Here is a 22,213-nt window from a genome sequence, read left to right as displayed (position 1 = left end):
TTGTTCTTTTCAAAGCACATATCAGCAATATGACACGTGTGTTTATTATTATAGCGTTCCTTTTTTTTTGGTCATTATTATTTTGTAAGCATCATTTTCGATAACCTTGACATTAACCTCACATGATCTAGTAATAATGAAACCGCAATCCAATCACATATATATAACGCCAACTGTTTGATATATGTATAGTTCGTTTTTTTTTTATTGTCACATTACTCATCACTTTTATCAGGAATAACTATACAAGACGTATAGCAAGGATCTGCTCGTTTGTATCTTTTTTTATTTATTTATTTACAAGTACTGCAACATAGGTGAGGCTATTGCAGGCGTGGGCAGAGAGCGAAAATGTATATGGAAAATACATACGCAGATCAAAGAAAAATGAAAATGACACTAACAAACAATGACCGTCAGAAACCGTTCCATGGGTCGCGAGCGGACGTTTCCAGGGCTCCAATTCCACAGTTCAATGGCCAGAGAAAAGAAGCAATGTTTGAAAGTCTCAGTGCGATTATGGAAAGGGGTTATGTTTAGGCTATAGTTCGGCCCTAATTACAACGCTTGTGAAGCGCTGCTTTATTAGTGGAATGACAATGCGATCAACGCATGATTTTTTTTTTATCGTTGAATCCAGATATACCTGTATTGTGTTTTCAATAATGATATTAACCATGCTTCCATGCTCTGCTAGCAAATTAATGTAATCCGCCATAGCCTTCTAAAATACTTACATTGTGTCAGTGTTCATGTCCCATACTGATATGCGCTAAGCTTCTCCTCGCTCATGTATTCATTACCAGAGAGTTCAAGTCCTCTAAAAACAGATCTTTTTTCCATGTTTAGAATCCTGTATATCGCAAATATGGTGCAGGTAACATCAATTTCATTTTTGGTGACCACAATAGATTCAGGTAATAAATGTGACTTCGATATTATAAAAGAATGAATTGTCTTTCATAAATACGAGTCTGCCCCTTCATCAAAGTCGTGTGCATAAATATAAAAGAACACTGAACAAGGGTAGAGGGGAAGCCTCAAATCGCAAGTCGAGCCAACGTTTCGACAAGCGGACTTGTCTTCGTCTGGGCCCTGTATTCTCTTCTATATGGACTGTGTACCGGGAGCATGTACACAGAGGATCACGCTGAATATCTAGAAGTTCAAATATAAACAAGATATAGAATGGTTTTCTAAAGTCTCATTGAACAGTGTCTTATTGAACAAATGTGAGAGCAGAAAACAAAACTGACCAACTCTGGGGCGATAGCAACAAATCTAATCTGTAGGGATAGAAGCACACAATGCATGCCTTTCTAGGCCACGCTCACTTAAAATATGACAAGGAAGATTCGAAATAAGACGCCGAAAAGAACCGCAACCATCTCGACAAGTGTACAAATAGGCACGTCTTGCGACATTTATCATTTCAGATTGAGCTGGGTGCCATCAGGAGTGACCAAGTGATGAAGTTGCGTGCCAGCTGATTTCAGCCCGAACAGAGAGTACAATGCTTCAGCGCAATATATTGATTAGTAAATTATTGAAAACTGCGCCACTAAGGAAGCAGCAAAGTTGCATCGAAGATAATAAACAGCAATCTTGGAGACCAGTCACTATTCACAGGTGTTATTACCCTGCAACCTGAAATTCGTGCCGCCTGAAGCCGCCTTCTACAAACCTGTTTTAGGCGCAAAGGAGATGGCTTTATAGCCTAGATGTCAAAATTTAGTGGGCGCAGACAACATTAACTTTTTTTGTTGTTGTTGGCTGACACTGCTTAGTAGATACAGGTATGGCGAAATCCCACAGGAAAGTATACATTCCTACATAAAGGAATTTGAATTATTTACATTAAAAGTTTAGGTTACAAAAATCTTACTTTTCTTGAAGTTTAAACTTTGTACCTAACCCTAAAAACCGAAAGAGATTTTTATCTCTTTATGTTTAGCAAGTTGGTGTCCTTTAGGTATGCACGGCGTAACGACATAGTACCATTTTTAGCAACTCGCGGAATGGGCGGAATATGGAGACTGAGTTTTCAACATATCTCTGTTTGATTTTATTACTGCAGATTATGAACAAACTTACAGTTATCTTAAAACTACTCATGTACACTATCCGTTACTCTGTCTCACTTATACTTAACTCACAGAAAACAGAAAAAATGTTCGAAAAGCAAGATATCCGCGCTCTTGAAACATGCATAGCTCTCTGGTCACTCACCAATATCTTGAAAAACTCAGAATTTCTAGTCTTGACAACTACAATAAAAAAAAACGGGCCGTTTAATTTGGAATTTATGAAATAAGCAGAAAGCAATTTGATCAAATGCATTTTAGTTTTATACACTGCATGCACTAAGAATGCAGCGCTTAAAAAACTGCAACTAATCAAGAATTTTTACCAAAACTTGCTAAACATCGCATATAGTTACGGTGTCCCCACTTGTTTAAATCACAAGAGGAAAACGCTTCTCTTTACCCTGGAATATTTAGAAACTACGTTCAAGGCGTCTTGCATATCGCGTAAGGATAGTTCGGCTCAACTGAATCAGATTTTTCAAAGTGCACATAGGTGGTTTCTTACTTTAAAACGTTTCCCTATTAATTCCCATAAAGCATGTCATACACTTACTATGTTACGGCAAGATAATGAGCGCTAACCGGGACGGATTGGCTGATGATTTTAATACCCTTCTTTTCAGCATGCCATAGGAATTAAGGTTACAACAAATGCCTAAGTAGACGTCTGAGAAACCTTGACCACCTGCAGTTCCCAAACGCGCACTAATACCTCACGGCCCACGGGTGCATAGCATTTATCCTTCATCGAAAAGCAGGCACCGTCTTCATGATTCACCCCGCACTCTTGGGTTCTGTTGCCCAAGGAACTTCCATCGAGCTGCCACAGTGGAACATGACAAATGGTGGCTGCACACTTTACACAGTAATTGCGGGTCCTAACCCAAGTCATCCAGCCATGCCACTGCCTTCTTAGTGGTTTTCCATGCCTCTGAGACGACCCGGATTAAGACCGCATTGGTCTCAAGAGTGGACGAGGAAAAATAAATGGGCAGTGCTAAAGCCAACGTCTTCGTAATAATCAGGGCGAAATTGCTAATCCAGCCATCCTTCTTCTGAAGTTTCTGTGATGCCTCCAAGCCTGCCTGTCACAACAATTGTAACGCCAGCTTTGTGGTGCAATCGAAGCGGGCGAGTTGGACAACGGATGCACAAAAGATACCGATGTGTAGGTTCCTTTTCCCGGCTGCTTTTCTCGCTCCATTTGCTCGCGTTTTATCACTGACTTTGACGTAGCTCCAGATTTCTCCTCTTTCGTCTCAAGAGGGTGACAGTGACAGTGACTGCATGCCGTCATATAGTGACGCCACACACATTACCACACTTTGTACCAGTGTTTCATGGCTAAATCGCTAAACAATAGTGTCAAATGGAGAAGAAGAACAACTGGAGAAGAAACGTGAGACGCAGACGATGGTACGAGCTATAGCAACACCAGACAAACGGGCTGCCACGTTGCAAGCAGACAGTAAACGAGAGCGCAATAAACGCGCTGCTCGACCACGCCATGCTGATTTAGCATGACCACTGATATAGCCATGCGAATACCTTCGTGCCATCTTCGATTGCACTCATTTAGCTTCCCGTGAAACAAAGAATTCTCTGATTACATTTATGGAAAGTAATCAAAATGCTAGCCATTGCAGCGCCAAACGAAGCTCATTAGTAAATTTTATGCGTTTACACGCTAACGGAGATTTCAGCTATTTCTGAAAATCGGAAATGGCAGGCTAAAAATGTCTTGAAGAGTTCATTCCACTTTTGGGGTCGCTCGGAACAGTCTGTAGTTCTTCAACACCTATTGCTAACTACAGTTTGTTTTTCGGACCTGCGATGCGAGTTTTCAAGCACTCGGGACAATAAGCATTTATCTTCTTTTTCCGTTAAGGCGAATTCGTTTAGTTGACTGAGATGTACAATTGGCGGTAAGCGGCTTATTGCTTTTGAAATCAAAGGAAATGCGGTTAGAAACTATGTTGAGCAATGAATAAAGAGCTTCAGAAAATATGTAAGGGCGGCACTTTCATTTTTTGATGAGCTGTTAGAACAGTGATGTACTGCTCAGGTTACCGACATTCTAGTGGAAATTAATACGAAGAAAAAATGAGCATGGGCAGGACATGTGCTGCGAAGAGAGGACAACCGATCTTCGCTTATGGTAACAAACTGGATTCCAAGGGAAGGACAGCGTAGCAGGGGGAGGCAGAAAGTTAGGTGGGCGGATGAGATTAAGAAGTTCGCAGGGGTCAAGTGGATGTAGCTAGCACAGAACCGGGTTAAGTGGAGAAATATGGGAGGGGCCTTCGCCCTGCAGTGGGCATAGTCAGGCTGATGATGATGATGATGATGATGATGATGATGATGATGATGATGATGATGATGATGATGATGATGATATTCCGAGCATTTTTCTATCACCTGGTTGATGGTATGGATATGATCGATAGTAGAGTACCATTTCCGAAAACCTGCTTGATCCTTTGCTTGATTGCAGTCTAAGGTTGCCCTGATTCTATTAGCGATTACCTTAGTAAATACCTTATACGTAACAAACAGTAAGCTGATTGGTCTGTATTTTTTAAGGTCCTTAGCGTCCCCTTTCTTATGAATTAGGATAAGGTTTGCATTCTTCCATTGTTCCGGTACCGTCGATGACACCAGGCACTGCGTATACAAGGTGGCCAGTTTCTCTAACACTATATTGCCAGCTTGCACGTCTGCTTGCAAAAACCAGCTTGCACGTCTGATACCTCCCGATCTGCCTACTGCAGGAGACTGGATTGGAGGATTTTCAGCATCACCTTGCTAGCATGCGAAATAAGTGCGATCGTGCGGTAGTTAAAAAAATTTTTAGCCCTACCTTTCTTTTGAACAGGGATGTAAACCGACCACCTCCAATCCTGTGTCCACTGCAGGGTTTTCCAACGTTGCTGACATAAGGTAAGCATAACTTTTACAGCTTCATCATTAAGGTTTTTGAGCAACTCAGCTAAAATGACATCAATTCCGCGGGGCTGTGAATGAATCTAAACCTCCGGAGAGTGACTGTGCCTGCATTCTCATTTCAATGGGTATTAGCATATTAGGAAAAATATTCCGAGAGCACTGCAGAATCTGCAATAGAGAAATGCGAAAGCCGGGGCTGCCGCTGCACACGGTGCATCACGTTTGCTCGCATTATCATTGTTTCTACTGTCATCATTATCCTTATCACTAAGTGAAGCATCATTGTCATCGCTACCATCATCCTCATGACAGACGAGGAAAATTATGATGTGCGTTTCACGATCCGGGGCGTGGCGCAGCCAGCCTCGCGAAGCACTTGGACGCCCGGATTCGACAGCACAGCCGGCCTTTTCAACTACTCTATGCAAGCCATTAAGACGCTGCACTTAATTGGAGATAACCTGGGGGAACTTATCCCTGATGTCAGCGAAGATTTGGACAGGCTCTTAACATAATTAAAACAGCCTCTTGTGGCGACGCTTACGGAGGCCATCCATGCAGTTAAACCAGCATTGGGCGTTCTTCAAGCTATGACTCTGTCACACAAATCCACAGCGATAAACTTCTGTGGGCTAAACTGACGTCCTGTGTTCAATTCGTCTGTCCAAGCAACCCCCCCCCCCCCCCACCCCACCCCCTTCAAAGCGAAAAACCTACTCCGGAACGCCGCCCTTTGGGCCTCACCCGCCAAGCCTACGACCGGTGCTTCAGCGCCAGAATATAAGATGAGTGGATGACTTCAAACTATAACCCACTGTGTTTACAATTCGGTGAGCGTGGCCAACGCCACTGCCTGTATAGGCGAATCAGCTTTAACGGTATAGTATCCCACGCCCTATAATCGCGGCCCGGCGACATACCAGAAGAAATCGACGAGTTCCTGCACAGGTAAGGTAATGGATCATCAATCCGTCAGTCCCACTCCCCATGTCCATTTTGTACAGACTTTGCGTCGTCGTGCGCTATATACGAGCGAGGAAATTCCCTTAGGCACTGGAAATGAACCTAAAATGAGCAACCATTGAAGGTGGGCTGCTCTCCGGCGAAAACACGATTATCCTCCGCCACTGACGCTGATTGAGGACGCCGCAGCCGTTACACGGACGATCCATATACGATACGTCCTCAACGATAACGTTGCCAGACTTGAAACCGGCTCCACCGCCTAACAAAATTACCGCAACGTACCAACGCCGAGACATCAGTACACAAGCAGTGACCATGTCGAGTTCGTTAAAATTAGACAACTTCGTTACAGAGTACGAACGACATCCGTTTATTTCAGGTGACACAAGACGACTGACGCCGATGGCTTCGTTCTTGAAGCTTGCTAGACAAGGCTTGTCTTCCTACTTGGGGCTGTCTGGTTTCAGTTTCGGTTGCTCAACACATTCCCCCCTCACCCTGAAAATGGATCAGGTCATTTTTCTTTGTTTACTTGATCTCAAAGGTACAGGAATTGGATTGGTCGCTCCAGAGTTGATCCTCCTGGTAGCTTCAGCAGGCAGGATCTCACCTTTCTGTCCCTTCCCGGAAAAAGCTTCTCTATTCTTGCGATCCTCCATTGTCGCCGTGGCTGCAGACTATCACGAAGAGGTATCAAGTCATCTTCCTTGAGTGTTTTGCCTTGACGTTCCCACTGCTTTTTCGCATTTCGCAGTTCTTCGAGGTAATGTCTTGTCCATCTGCGCCAGAAGGCTTCAGTAGTCTGCTGGCGTCGGACCAATAGTCTGTTAACTGATGTGTTGACCTTTTTCTTCACGCTAGGCAGCGATGGGAGGCGTCTTCCAGTCAAGAAGAAGGGAGGGCATAGAGGTTTCGGTTCTCCGCGTTCATCGTAGACGTAAGTCAAAGGTCTGGAATTTGGGATGGCTTCAATTTCTGCCTGTACAGTGGTTAGCTTGTCGAATGTCAGAAACTTGGATCCGATCACCTCCTTGAGCGCAAGTTTGGCCGATCTGACGAATCGCTCATAAACGCCACCCCACCATGAGGCGCGCTTCATAATGAACTTCCATTCGATTCGTGCTTTTGCGACGTAGTCAGGAACTTCTGGTTTTTTGTATAAAGTTCTATAGGTATAGAAGACCTCTGTTGGCCTTCTTGAAAGAAAGAGCGTTGTCAATGTAAATAAGCCGAGGTACACCTCTTCTTGAGATGAAACGTCTGAGGGTCATTAGACATGACCCTGCGGACGTATACTTTCATCATCAGCCTGACTATACCCCCTGCAAGGCAAAGGCCTCTCCCATATTGCTCCACTTAACCCGGTCCTGTGCTAGTTGCATCCACTTGACCCCTGCGAACTTCTTAACCTCATCCACCCACCTAACTTTCTGCCGCCCCCTGCTACGCTTTCCTTCCCTGGGAATCCAGTTTGTTACCCTAAGCGACCATCGGTTATCCTCTCTTTGCACTACATGTCCCGCCCATGCCCATTTCTTTTTCTTAATTTCCACTAGAATGTCGGTAACTTGAGTTATTTCTCTGACCCACTCTGCACGCTTCCTATCTCTTAATGTTACCCCTACCATTTTTCGTTCCATAGCCCTTTTGGTTGTCGTCAACTTAAGTAGAACTCTCTTGGTTAGCCTCCACGTTTCAGCCCCATAGGTGAGTACAGGTGAGATACAACTGTTGTATAATTTCCTCTTGAGCGATACCGGTAAGCTGCTAGTCATAATCTGCGAGTGCTTGCCAAATGCGCTCCATCCCAATCTTATTCTTCTTGATATTTCCTTTTCATGGTCCGGATCTGCGGTTACAACTTGTCCTAAGTAGACATAATCGCCTACTACTTCCAGTACTTCGCTACCTAACGTAAACTGCTCTTACTTCCCGAGGCTGTTGAACATTACCCTTAGTCTTCTGCATATTGATTTTCAAGCCTACAGTAAAACGTCAAAGGTTCTTCTCGTTCTTCTCTAAATCTTCCACACCTATCCAAGGTGCTCCTCGATTCGGCAGGCGACGTGCAGTTCACACACAACCACACTGAGACGAAGACCAACGAACTTGTAGTAACAAAACGAACATTAACTTTATATAACAAGAACACGAAGCACAGAGTACAGAAAACTTGTTCACACGAGACAGAGAGGCGACACACTTTGCCAAAGAAACTGAACTAAAAACTAACATCAAACTGAGCGCATCACTCTTTTTACGACTTCTCAGTCGGGACCTGCCTGCAACGCTGTCTTCACCGAGTGAGAATTGAATCAGAACCAGAACCGTCGATGGCTGCTCGGCGCGCTCTTAAATAGCCAGCGCCGAACTTTCTAGGCGCGGAGGAGGAACGGAAAACAGCTTAGCGCTGCCAAAGCTATGCCTCCCCCCCCTTGGCCTTCTGGAGAGGCCTCGAATTTTCTCGAACTTGGTCAGCACGCGCAGCCATCCCGCGCGAAGCGAGGAGGAGGTCTGGGACCGTGTGGGGGAATGCAGGCGTGACTCCTCGCATGACGACGAGGGCGAGGAGGCGCAGCGCGGTGGCCGAGATGACGTAATCTGTCGCGTCGCTTTCTCGTAGCTTGGAGAACGTTCCATCGCTGTTTTCTGCGGCGCGCGCGCCGAAACATTAAGGAAAAGGCCACCGCGGCCTTACACCTACCTTTCTACTTTTCCTGTCTAGGTGATCAATCATTATTTGCAGTTCACCCCCCGAGTTGCTTAGCAAGGCAATGTCATCAGCAAATCGCAGATTACTATTCTCCATCTACCCTTATCCCTAACTCCTCCTAATCCAAGTCTCTGAATACTTCCTCTAAGCAAACAATGAATAGTACTGGGGAGATTGTGTCTCCTTGCCTAACACCTTTCTTTATGGAAAGTTTATGACTTTCTTTATGCAGAACTATGGTTGCTGTGCAACCACTATATATATCTTCCAGCATGTTCACGTACGGCTCGTCTACCCCCTGATTTCGCAATGCCTGCATCACTGCCGAGGTTTCAACTGAGTCACATGCTTTTTCGTAATCAATGAATGCTATGTATAAGGGCTGGTTATATTCCGAGCATTCTTCTATCACCTGATTGATGGTATGAATAGGATCGATAGTAGAGTACCTTTTCCGAAAACCTGCTTGATCCTTTGCTTGATTTCTACATGTAATTTGCAAGCTCTAATTGCACCACTCTTGTTACAGCACAGGCAAATAGTTTGATGTAGCACTTGTAAAGCGATGTTCCTTCTTTCACCAGAAGTGGTCCCGCGAAGTCAACTCCTGTTACCTCAAAGAGTTGGGCCTCGGTCACTCAATCGCTTGGAAGCGGTGCTGTCACTTCAGTGACTGGACGCGCATTGTACCGTTGAAAGGTTATGGATCCTTTGATGATTCTTTTTGGTAGCTGACGGGCTCACATCACAACATGATACATCTATCGGAACTGTACCATGGAATCTCTTGCTACAACGTGAAGCACTTGCTGATGTGCTTGACGCACGAGCAGTTCTGCCAGTCGATGTCGGCTTGACAGTACAACTGAATGGCGTTCGTTGTACGGCTTGCTGCTCTGTTGAAGTCTGCCGCTTGTGCGCATGATACCATCGTTTTCAGTAAACAGTGTCTTTCAGAGGCGAATCGGCAAGAACGAGTTCTCCTTTTTTCGCGCACTCATGTTCTCTTTTCAGGTCCTCTCACTGTGTTTGCTGTATCCAGTATTTTTCGGCATCATTTAGTTCAACCGCCGTCAGTGGACCCTTGTTACTGCTCAGATGTATCGGAGTACCCATGCAGTCACTAGGAAAAGTCGTGTGAAGCTGCTGTATCGAGCTGTGTCCAACAGCGTGGAAACTTCTGTAGAACTTGTCGTTTTGAGGACTTCTACGCTTCGTCTTTCTTCCTCCATTGTCGGAATGTTTCTTGGAAGACACGAGGTCTGTGGCCAAGCGTTTTCCATTTCCTTCATGCAATGCATTCTTTCACCCCTAGGTGGAGATCTCAAAAAGCTGATCAGCTACAATTCCTGTAGTCATGATATCCGTCAGATTCTCTAACATAGGGTAATTCCTCCACGCTGAGGTATCGGTAAAACGCTGAATTTCCATATCGCGATTCTTCACAAATTGTTCCTATTCCGATGGTTGTCTCACAATCCAGTGCAGTGCTATCATCGAGTCAGTCCAGAAATACGTCGCCTGTGGAGGCTCTTTCAGGCTCTTCAGAATGTATTGATTCAGTCTTAGACACGCCATCAATTCCAGTCTCGGAAAAGTCAGTTGTTTAAACGGGGCGACCCTTGACTTGCTTATTAGGATTGGTTTGGCTTGGTTTTATAGGGTTTAACGTCTCAAAGCGACTCACGCTATGAGAGACGCCGTAGTGGAGGACTCCGGAAATTTCGACCACCTGGGGTTCTTTAACGTGCACTGACATCGCCAACACACGGGCACCTTGCTTTTCGCCTCCATCGAAAAGCGGCCGCCGAGGCCGGGATTCGATCCCTCGTCCTTGGGAACATCACTCGAGCGCCGTAACCACTGCGCCACCCCGGCGGGCCTTCCTTATTAGGATTCTCGAAGTTGTAATCCAATCTGCATCTGTTACGCAAATGTAGGCCATGGGGCTGGCGTCAGCAAACACGTGTAGGAGTAATTTGATGACAGGCTCGGCAGTGTCGGAGTTTTAGCAGCGTTGCACTTGAACTCTTTCCAATTCGTTTAGTTCCTCACACCCGCTTAGTGTTCAGATTCTCTGGTAGGATATCATCCCACTACAAATTTCCCTGCCGCAGCTCTCGGAATAAATCCTTTGCTCTGACGGGGTATGAAGGTAGCCATCCAAGTGGGTCATTACTTCTCGCTGTAGTCTTGAGCACAGAACTTTTTTGTGCTTCTACCTGGCTCGGGCAGATCGCTTGCCAGTGGGGGTTAGCTGTGCTTGGGTTCCATGTCAATCCCAGCAATTTGAGAACTCCTGGAACTCCTGGGAAGTACCCGAGGTGTCTTTTCAGCAATCATCTGCCACAAATCGCTCATTCAATGTTGGGCTGTTGGATGGTGTCATAGATGCCGCGCTGAATATTGTCCTAGCTTCTTCATAGATCTGCAGCGCTTCATTTTCATTTCTGCTCCCGTTAAAGCTCATCCACATACAAGCAGTGCGCCAGTAACGAAGCAGTATCCAGATAGTCTCATTCCATACTTTTCAAACGACTCTGGGGAGTCGCTGTCAACAAGGAAGAACTTGCGGTGGCCCCATAGGAGATTCGCTTCATTCGCCAATTCTGGACTTCGCCTGTTGGTCCATTTGCATCCGGTTCCACAGAAAGCACAATGCATAATAGTCGTTTTTTCTGATCTCGATTTGCAACAATGCATTTACAATTCCGGCTACCAAAGGTATTCTGTGGCTTCTGAAATTTAGTAGCAGTACTACAAGGTCGGCTGTTAAATTCAGACTGCTTTCGAGATTTTGTTTCAAGGATTTTGACCTTTGTCCATGTGATGAAACATCAAAAAGCACTCGCAATCTCGTTGTATTGCTCGTTTCTTTGAAGACTGGCTGATGGGGCATGTAGTAGATCAACTTTCATTCTTCTTCGTTTGTACTACTGGTTCAGATATGTCTGCAGTACAATAGTGTCATGATGACAACGTCATACTCCTCCAAGAGATGAGGAGAGTTTCTAAGACGGTTTGGCAGTTGAGACAGGCATTTTGCGGCGACTTCCTCGTTGTCTCATAATCTATATTCTCCTTCCTTGGAAAAGTTACCTTGTATCTGGAGCCACTGCGCCTGATATTCTCTTCGAAATGATCGAGTAGCTTGTGCTCCGCGCAGCCTTTTGCGTCCGTGACTCCGATCGACTCGAGAGTCCAGAGTCGTTCCAAGCAGTTTGCAGTTTCTCGCAAGTGAGGCGCGAAGAGCACTGGTTTGCATGCATTTTGAGCCACAAGTCTCGTACCCTTCCGGGCCCTGAATTCACCACCCAAAGAGTGTTTCCACTGCTCGCAGTTTCCCGTTGAGCTTCTTGCTTCTTCTCGTTACAAGTCCACAAAAGTGTTCTGATCCGATAAGGAGGTCTATGTCACCTCTTTCGGTATCACAGGTCGTGTCAGCGGCAATCAGGGGTCCAAGTAATTCTGCAATTGTGAGATCAGGAATAGGGATCCTTTCCTCACAGATTATGTTTTTCTGAAGAACTTCGATCTGAAAACTCTTCTGGTTTTGCGCGATTAACGACACCAGCACTATGTTAAAACCTCGTTCTGACTGGTGTCCGCCGAACACACCAACTTGCAACGTTTCTTTTCCAAGAATTTTACAACCGAGTTTTACAGAAGTTTGCTCAGTAATGAATGGCCGTTGGCTTACGCCGTCGAAGAGTGCGTGAGTAGACAGCTTTACGCTCGCCAGCACACAATATCGTTCCTGTTTGTAGCAGTACTTCCCGTTTTTTAGGTTCTTCCGATGTAGGATGGGTGAATTCTGGATCGCAAATCGTTGTTGCATGTCGTCCCGTACAAATTGTGCATCTAATGTTGCTTATGCACATGTTAGCACGGTGATCCGGTTTCATGTAGCAAAAGCAACGTTTTCTTATCGTAGCATTTTCTTCTTTTCTTCTAATGGAATGCTAGCACGGCAAGCGGCAATTTCATGATTACTCTCCTTGGAAAATAAACAACAATTTGGTTTTGCTGTTTGGAGCAATAGAACTTCTGAGGATTTAAATTTCGTTCCAGCGCTCTTCTTCTTATTCTCTGTTGTGTTTAACATCTTCAGTTTTGACACCTGGTATAGGGGAGCGCACCTGAAGTTTGCTCCCACTACACCAGCGCCGCCTCCTCCTCTGGCGGTCATTTCTGAACGACTGGTCGGGGACGCCGTCGGGGGAGCGCATTGAACCACCCACGTCCCGACTGGTACGCGCGCTGCTCGCGCCGTTGGCACCCTCTCCTTCATTGTATGCACGCGCCGTCTCACTCGCAGGTGTACAAAATAGATGTTGCTGGTCGCTGCGAGTCTGGCCGGCATTCCAAGGCGTTCAGAGGGAAAAAAAGGTTATTGTGTCCAGGGGTGCGGAATGGCCCCTCTTAGTTCTTTTTATTAAAATCACACAACAGCACCATGCTTGCAGTGACACAGAATGCTAGCCGTGCAAGTGCATTTGCCACTGCTTGTAAACTGCTGCTTTGGAGAGCATAGCCATGAATGGTAAAAAAATTTTCGCGATGAAACTTCCTTGTCGCACAGTTTGCGAGTACAGAGAAAGAGGAGACGCGCCCATAATTTGTTGCCATGAACGGCCTCCAACTAGACCAGACTTCTATCCAATTGAAAAAGTATGACATTTATTTATTTATTTAGTATTTATTGCAGAAACATTTATTTACCACACTTTTGCACGGAATCGTAGCATTTAGTCAAGCATTTCTCCATTATTGTTATTTACTTACGAATGTTCACGCGGCCGATTGCAGTTTCGAAAAGAGAATTTTGAAGTCAAAACGTTTGTCATCCACATCAGTGAGCATTCGCTTATGATCGATGGCTCTGCAGATAGGTTGTCTTGAGGGTACGCGTGCGCTGTGATAGCATGAAATAAATAAGCAACCGCTTTTCTCTATGGCACTTATTAATCAAGCTTACGACATTTTTTCTTTTAACCATAAGCGAGCAGTTGGTAAACATATTCGGTGAATGGCCTCGTCTTTCTCTTCAGCTTCGCATATCGCCTTCAGGACTCTTAATTTGCGTTAAAATAACGGTAATTTTCATTACTATTAGCACAAAAAATACCAAATCCTACCTATTAAGTCAGCGATGTTCCGTGCACCACACTGAGCCATCGAATAAAATTTTGCATTGTCAACATGACTATGTAAAAAATAGATTTACTTTCCACGTTGTAAACTGTTTTGCCACTTAATTACTTGCGGCACTAAAAGCGCCGTTAACATAAATGCGTTTTCCTCAATATGCCTCACGGAGAGGACATTATCCACAAGTTGTTGTTTTTTCGCGATTGCGCTGAAAGATTTTCCTAATTCTCTGAAGAATGCGCATGCGTAAGCGCTAACGCACCCATGAGCAAGCACGCGACTGCATAAACAGATCTGCAGCAGCCCAGCACGTGCAGAACTGACCCCTTTCAAGAGCCACTCGCGCAGCTGTTCAATGGGAGGGGAACCGGCCGGCCCGGTCAATTATCGGGACGCCGCCGAAGAGGGCGCTTTTCACTGGCGCTTGCAGCGCCCCCCTGCGAAGCTGCGGTCCCCTATTTTCTACTCACACCTTGCTGCGCAACAAGGTTTTCACGGCTTTGTACTTCAATCCTCAGAAAGTCAACTAGCTTCGAAAGTAACGATATCGAGCCCTCGTGGCTGTTTCTTTTTCTGTTAGCTCTACCGGTGCGTCATCATCCCGCAGCGGAATTCCTCCTCCTGCCGGGCTTCGTGTTATGCCGTGCGAGGCCTCCTCCTTCGCCACGACTGTAGTGAACTAGAATACTTTCTAGTGGCGCGACCGGCGGCGGCTGAGGCCAGCTGGGGTCACGGCCGGTCTCGGGGGAAAGCTTACGGCCTTCTCAATTGCCGTGGGAACAATGGGAACTTTTCTTCTTGAGTTGTGCTCTCCGCCACCGCAAGGGGCGCGACCCGCTCACTGTCCGCTCCGCGTCTGCTTCAGCGGCGGCGGGTGGCTTTCGCCTGGTTTCGCGCCGTCGCTCGCGAGTTTCATGGTGAATTCAGCCCCGAAATTAAAGAACACGGAAGGTAGATGCTGCAGCGGCATGTCGTCAACGTACTACACACGTGAACGAATATAAAAAACACTGTCGTTCAGCAACGTTCGACAAGCATGCCATACATTGCGGCATGGCAGCTACTTTTGTTCATTTTAATCCGAATTTTTCCAAACCCTGTACAAGAATAGGAACAAACAAAAAAAAACTGAATGGGAAGTGATCACATCGAAGCTTCTTCAAGGCTAACATGACAGCAACTCGTCTGTTACAGCAAAACCGTCTTTAGCGCTAGATGAGAAACCATTCATGTAACACCGAAGATTAAAATAATTTCATAAAAATGTAATGTAAATTGCAAAATGCTTGCATGATATAAAGTATTAGTATAACAGTCAAAGTAAACGTTGTAGGGTTGAGTTTTAAATGTTATTACAATTCATATATTAGCCAATGTGTGGTATTATAGACATTATTTTAATTTTGCTAATAAACATTGTTTTAATGAAATTTTTACATGATATTAAGCTTGTTATGAAAGCAATAAAAATGGTTTGATATTCATGACACCACTTGTGCGCGAAGTGGTAAAAAGAGGCCAATAAATGATGAAGGTGATACTCGATGCAGTGACTTACAAATGAGTTCACCTGCTATATCGAAAGTATGCAAGAAACTTCTAAAGCGTTAAAGAAGGACACTCTCAGTGAAGACTTATTTCAAGCCCTATATAGCGACCCATTGAGGCTCTCTTCGGGAAAGTAAGGTTAATGTGCGGAAGGGAATGACATATGCTAGATGCGAGGGCCGTAACAGCTAGCGGCACATGACTACATTGCCAAGACGGACGTTTCATATGAGAGCAAAATCAAGGCACTGAAGGAAGTGATGGCATCTCCTACCATCCCATTTCCCACTGTCACATATTCCGGTTCACCTTACGTCGCTGGATATATCGTTTAGTTAATCAACTTCGGGTGTGACGCTTGCGCTATTCTTCTTGAAACTATATATAGCGAAAGAAGCAGCCCCATGTAGTACACTCTTCTATACGAGGACAATATTCTAGTGGACTGCATTATCCGAAACCAGAGCTTGTTGCCCTATTGGACAAGCTTTTTTTTTTCTTTTTCGAAAAAGCTGCCGTGCACATACTACACACAAATGTACTCGAAGTCAGCATTTCAGAACTCAACACTGAGTTTTCCGAAAGATATTGACAACAGCTATGTTATTAGGTCCGCTTCTTTGATATTTGAAAAATTTCTCTGAATTCTTCTCAATTAATTATACCAGGAAAGTGACGGAGAAGACCGAGAGGCCAACTCCTTATGTGCACAAGCCGTGCAGGAAGATTTTGAGCCTGAATTTTCTAGACGCAGGTCGCATTTTGATGAATTGGTGAGTATATAGTGCAATGCGTAACTTTGAAGGACAATTTTTTTTTATTGTTTGCCGCTCTTTTCGATTCTGCTTAACTGTTTATGCCCATTTCCTCGATTAAAAGTAGTCGCGAGACTACATATACATCTTCGGTCATTCAACTGACTGATATGTTTTGAACGAAGCTAGAACAACTCACGCCACTAGACAAGTGAAATTTTTACTATAGAGTAAATTTTTATTCTTTACTCTGAATCTGAGAAGCGCCATGAATTTTTGCCAGTGCCTCTTCGGATTTGAACGAAAACGATAGCGGTTTACAGAATCTCCACCCAACAGTTCACCATGCAATCACGTCAGGTCGCGCTACACCTGATTAAAACATTCAAAGGCAGATTGCATAGCCTGGTAAATTAAGTTTTGTACAAAACTTAGGGGTAAAAAATGTTGAAGTGTACCCAAAGCTTCATTCGACCGTGCACGGCCGCACTGACGAAGGAGCGCGCGCGTGAGCGGATTGTTGGCTATTTTATTCCTCGTACACGATAAATGTTCGATGTTGATGACGGACTTTGTATAAACCATAAGGGGCGAAATATCAGGACCTGCCGTTTGCAACTGATGCGGGCGAAGTTAAAAGCGCGCGCGCGTTTCCCTTGCGCGTGAACGGCTGTAGCGGAGGAGCAGCAGTGGGGCGGTGGCGACCCCACCGAGGCGCGGCGGGCGGCGGAAACAGATCCCATTGGAGAGGCCGTAAGAGAAGAGAAGCGCTCTCTCCCTCGAGACCGGCCGTGCTGGGGTGAAGCGAGTTGACACTGACGGCCGGCAGGGGCGCCGCTGCGCCTTCTTCTAGCCTCCGGCGCGCGCGTTGGCAGCACGCTGTAACGCAATTAATTGCACTTTAGCATTCGTATATTGCTGTTAAATAGTGATAGCAGTGAGCAGGAACTATGTAGCACCAGTGACAGGGAAATGTAACGAAGCTGTGGCGAAAAGAGCTGATTCCCACTGTTTTGCTTCAGGCTGCCGCACCGGCTACCCGGGTCCGGGCGCGCCAAAAGCATCGTTTTTTCCACACCAAGAGACGACGAGTTGGGAGGAAAGTTTGAGCGGAACTACGCGAAACATGCGAAGGGACGATAAGAGCCTCGTAGAACTATCAGCAGTGCGTGAGCACCGTTTTGAAGCACACCGCATATTGCGCGACTACGTTCATGTAATCGACGGCGTTGAAGTCGTTAGCGCCCGGTGCAATAACGACGCTGCTTCCGGGGCGTCCAACCCAGCTCTCTGTTAAAACACTTAAACGGAGGAACGAAAGGAAAAGATCTGCTTGTGAAACAATTCCACCGCGAAGCAAGGAGCCGTGTCAGGACGTGAACAATGCTGACAACGAACATCAAGAGCTGAGATAGCTGGCTGCTACAGAATAATCGCCATTCTCGCTTCAGGTGCTCCGTGGCATTCGCCGAGCTGGTGCCGCATCGAGGACAAACGTTTCGGCTATTATTGCTACGTCTTTTTTGAAAATGCAAACAAGGCTCGTGAATACGCATGCGCGAGCTGTGGTTTTAAAGCCTGTCGGAGGCAAGGCTGAGTGATATGCACAGAAAAAACAGTTGTCTTTGTTAGTGACGCTGCAGCTGTACTGCAGGATGCCGAAGCAGCTTGTATTTGCAAGATATCAATGACGAATGATAAATATAGACAAATGTTGCCGGACTTGTGTAACTGCACTGGACTAATTGCAGGCAATAAAAATTAGCAATAATTACAGAACTGTGAATAAAAATTCAACTTGCTACAGCATCGTCATATAGTTTTTAATAGCTCGTGTCAAGTACAACTGCACTGGACAGATTGTAGGTTATAATTATTTTCTGTTAATTAGTAATTGTGAATAAAACGGAACTTTCTCCTATGTAATCAAGCCATATCATTGTATTAGTGCAGGCCTAATTCAAATACTTTTATTCGTTAATTAGGAATAAGTACTTAACTTTATGCCCCAACATCGTCATATATGTTGGATAGCTTCTGCTGCGGGCAAACAATGTCTTAATTAGTTGCCAATAAAAAGTTACTTGTGATACGTTATTGAACTTTATCGATGGATAGCTTATATCGATTACAATTGAATTACGCTGATTGCAGGTCCTAATTAAGTGTCGTTAGTTAATTGTAACTAAAAAATAAAAAATAATACTACGAGCAACTCATATCGTTTAAAAGGTCTCAGCAAGTAGAATCCAAAAACAAACGCTATACGGAACTCTCGCTCATCTACCTCGGTTGAACCATAATTAAACCACTTCCACTTTGCATTTTAATGTTGTATTGGCGTAACACATTGAATGGTTCTTAACTGTACGTGCATATCATTGTAATATTTCTCTTGCAGGACCATTCGTGGTGTTATACAAGTAATAAAATCACGATTCCCAGCTATAGCCCTGCGTCCCAACTCTGCATTAGTCGACAAGAATTCTTTTCTGTCGTTTCAGTCAGAGTGGCAACGCCAGGCAAATGGGCAACGGGGCTTTATAAGTCTATCCATAGTAAGTGGACTGCGTGTAACACTATGCAGTGCGCTGTCGCTACTGTAGTATAGCGGTAAATAGCTTATAATTACAAGCGCACCAGCTTCACTAAACCATTTATGAGCTCGAAATGCGGCATAAAGTTTAGCTTAAACGCTTTACTTCTGAAAGTGTGTGAGTATTAAATGGCTGTGGGTACACACATGATATTGCTTGCGGGTCTTGACCTTCAAACAACTGTAATAGAGGTACAGATAATTTGCTCTGCATGTCATGCTGAGGGGTTGTCGTTTTGCGATGGCGTTTCGCTCCAAAACATCACTCTGCAAGACGAAGTTTAGCCGACGACGCGACAGTAGGAATGTTGCATCTTTGCTTAGTTACTATAGGCGTGGTTTTTGGACACGCGTTTTGATCCTTAAAAAGGCTAGTCATTGTAACTGTCAGGCGGAGAGAAGCCAGAAGGAATAAATGTGTGATTCTATTTTGTAAACGAGATAAAAACGCAAGATAACAGACGAACTTTTCAAAATTCCGCGAATTCCTGTGACTGCGAAAATTTGCGGTGGCGCCATCTCATGGCGTCGGTTAGAAAAGGGCTCGCCTGCGCCTCGCCGCTCGCGCCACTAGAGAGTATTTTAGTACAGTATAGCTATAGCCACGACTCGGTGGAAGTCCAGCAATATTTCTATCGGCAGCGCGCGCTGCACGAGAGGGGAAGAGCAGTCTTCCGTACGTCCCCTTCTCCGCGGATCCGAGAGTATCCTATACCGCCGGAGAGAGCGTGTGTCTTCGGCACTCCGCACAGGCTCAAGTTCCACGAGCGCACGCATGAGCACTTTCACGACGGCGTTCGCATTGCCGAAACGTCTTTTGAGCAGCAATATGGCGTCATCAACACACTGCGATGTGTCGCAGACCCTGGATCCTTCTCGCTGCTGCATCTGTTACCACAGAGTTTAGGTATCCTAATTTATCCAAGGTGGTCAGACGGTCCTTTTTTGGATCATTTGCTCGAACTGCTCCCAAAATTTTTTTGCCACGACACTTTGCCGTCAAATTTTATGAGTTCTAACCTTGGAAGCTTCACCTGGCAGGTCCAGTTCGCCGTGACTACGTCGTTGAAGGGTGATGGTACTTTCAGCTGCCTCTTTTCTTGAACTCCTTTAATCTCCTCTTGGAGCTTTGCGATGTATGCCACGACCTTGTCGTCACACTCGATAGATTCTATGTAGTCCTGCTCAGCTTCTTTCCTTGGAACCAGCGTCAAGACGGAGGCGTTAACTTCGTTCAGGTTGGTCTAAAGAGCGCTACGTCTTGCCAACGAAACACTCAGTTCTTTTTTATTGCCTCTGCGGCTCTTTATGCAGGAGTCAATATCGGAAACAAGTCGGTTCACCAGAGACCGAAGAGTTTTTCTCTTCGCTTTGTGTCAATCCATGTAAGTGCACACTGTTAGCACCGTTAGCACTGGGCGACGGCTTCGGGATAGAAATTGGCTTTTTTTTTTTTCGCTATTAGCCACCGTGGAGTACTAGCAATCGTCTTTGTTTGGTCGCAGCATACGTTCGGAGGTTCGGCATCAGTTTATATTCATGTCGCGTTCGTTAAAATTAAACAACTTCGTTACAGAGTACAAGCGATATCCGTTTATTTCAGGTTACACACAAGACGACTGACGCCCCAAGCGTCGCTCGGTGGTTTCGTTTTTGAAGCTTCCTAGACTTGGCTTGTCTTCCCACTTGGGGCTGTCTGATTTCGGTTTCGGTTTCGCAATTGACCAGACACTAAAGCCAACATAGAATGCGAGAACGCGAACATTTTACCATGAAAATTTTTGTCCAAGGTAGCAGGATTGCCGCCTTCGTGGACACAGGAGCCGAATACTTGGTCATCATAGAACCATTCGCCGAATAAAGTGGCGACAACATAAAATGGCCACCGATACAAACCGTTGCTAGGAACCTCATTAAGACGAGAGCTTTACTTGGCTGTTTCAAAAGGCAGTGCGGAAAAGGTGAAAAAAAAACATGGAAGCAAAATATAGCGTGTCATATGAAGTCAAAATTAAGATACGATTGGTAGTCTTGAATGCGTATGTATCGGCAAGTGCTATATAATTGCCATGTCATGCATAGTCATGTCCTGAGTCATTATAGTTTAGTCATGAGTCATAGTCATCTGTCATGAGTCAATCGACCCGGAGATAAATGCGCATGACTATGCAGTCTATGATTTGAGGTAAAGTCGGAATCATATCTATTGTATAGTAATGAATCTTCAAAAGTGCTTAGTCGTGAGACTCAAAGTGCAGATATATCACTCCAGGAGCTACTAAAGAGCAGCTAGCGCACATGCCTTCAAATTTCTCCAATGCAGACTTCTGCAATGCTCTTGTTTTATGTCATTAGGACTTCCCCATAGCCTGAAGATGTGTGGACAAAAAACGGGGGCCCAGTACCTCCGACAAAGGTTGTATGCAGGTGGCAACGCTTGTAGGGGCAGAAGACTAGTAGAGTGATATTCCGTTAAAACGAGCTGTTTGTTGGGCTGAGTTGCGTCCGGAAATGTTATGCCACCTGGTGGAAGCGATATCGGCGACGGTCTCAGCCGTGGTCGGAAACACGAAAAGTTACGCCCATAAAAAATAAACCACTAGGCAGAAGCGATATCACTGAATGTCCTCGGCCATCATCGGAAAAAACAAAATAAATATCAATCATGGCTGCGTTCAATCTAAAGCTGACATGAAATGTTTCAGATAACGCGACGCAGCAATGTGCAGCAATACGGCAGCAATTTGTTTTTGCTATGATAAGTGAAGCCAAATATAAGTTCACACCGCATTAAAAAAAGAGAACGAACTACACCACAGGGGCCTCGAGCGGCAAAGAATATTGATATAAAGATTCCCGGAAATCCACTCTCTACGGCTCCGCTGGTAACAGCTAGCATCTTCATTCTGATAGATCTTATATCTTTGCATATGATCACAGTCGCATTCTCACTGTCTGAAGCACCAACGAACTGTACGGGGAGAAATTGTGTGCTGCACTGACGTTGCGGCCAACTATGATACTGACCTGCGGGTGCTTTTTAAAATATAGTTTAGCAAACCACAATGCATGGACAGGTTCGGGCTTATAGATTTACAGCCAGTAAATAATGAACTGTAGAAGAACGGCTGAATGGGCGAGTTGGTGAACCATGATGGACAGTAATATACGTGCGCAAAAAGACGAGACAAAGAGGAGAAGTGGACAACGACGGCGCAGATATAGTGATCGTATAATGATCAGGTTCCGTAATTGCAGACTTCTTCACCTAATGTAGTATCAGGGACAAAAGTCTATGAACCACGGAAACTGCAGCCAAAGCCCATAACTTTCGTATCGGCCAATATTCGCGGACCATATTTGTCGATATGAAAGTTTGGCTTTAGTTCTTTCATGTAAGCTTGAAAACTAAGATGATAATTTGGTTATATCATGCTTCTAATCCAAAATT

At 45.0% G+C, this 22,213-nt stretch overlaps 1 protein-coding gene and 1 long non-coding RNA gene across 2 annotated transcripts in view; both read left to right on the top strand.

Annotated features, from left to right (window-relative positions):
• Positions 1-1,580, top strand: part of LOC146188739 (uncharacterized) — a 52,411-nt gene extending 50,831 nt beyond the window's left edge. Inside the window, exon 6 of the mRNA XM_084603909.1 lies at positions 1,437-1,580. Within this exon, the coding sequence (XP_084460035.1) occupies positions 1,437-1,490 (54 nt within the window). The 3' untranslated portion in view covers positions 1,491-1,580. The remainder of the gene's footprint in view (positions 1-1,436) is intronic.
• A 3,383-nt stretch (positions 1,581-4,963) lies between these two features.
• On the top strand, positions 4,964-18,900 carry LOC146188738 (uncharacterized). Its single transcript, XR_014707254.1, has 3 exons — positions 4,964-5,027; positions 16,080-16,184; positions 18,568-18,900. It is a non-coding gene; the product is annotated as an uncharacterized LOC146188738 (long non-coding RNA).
• The last annotated feature ends 3,313 nt before the right edge of the window (positions 18,901-22,213 follow it).

The sequence above is a fragment of the Amblyomma maculatum genome, chromosome 5, assembly GCF_055883805.1.
Source record: "Amblyomma maculatum isolate TAMU_Amacu chromosome 5, ASM5588380v1, whole genome shotgun sequence".
NCBI classification, from domain to species: domain Eukaryota; kingdom Metazoa; phylum Arthropoda; class Arachnida; order Ixodida; family Ixodidae; genus Amblyomma; species Amblyomma maculatum.
Note: the sequence above shows the minus strand (reverse complement) of the source record. Positions and strands in the feature narration are given on the sequence as shown.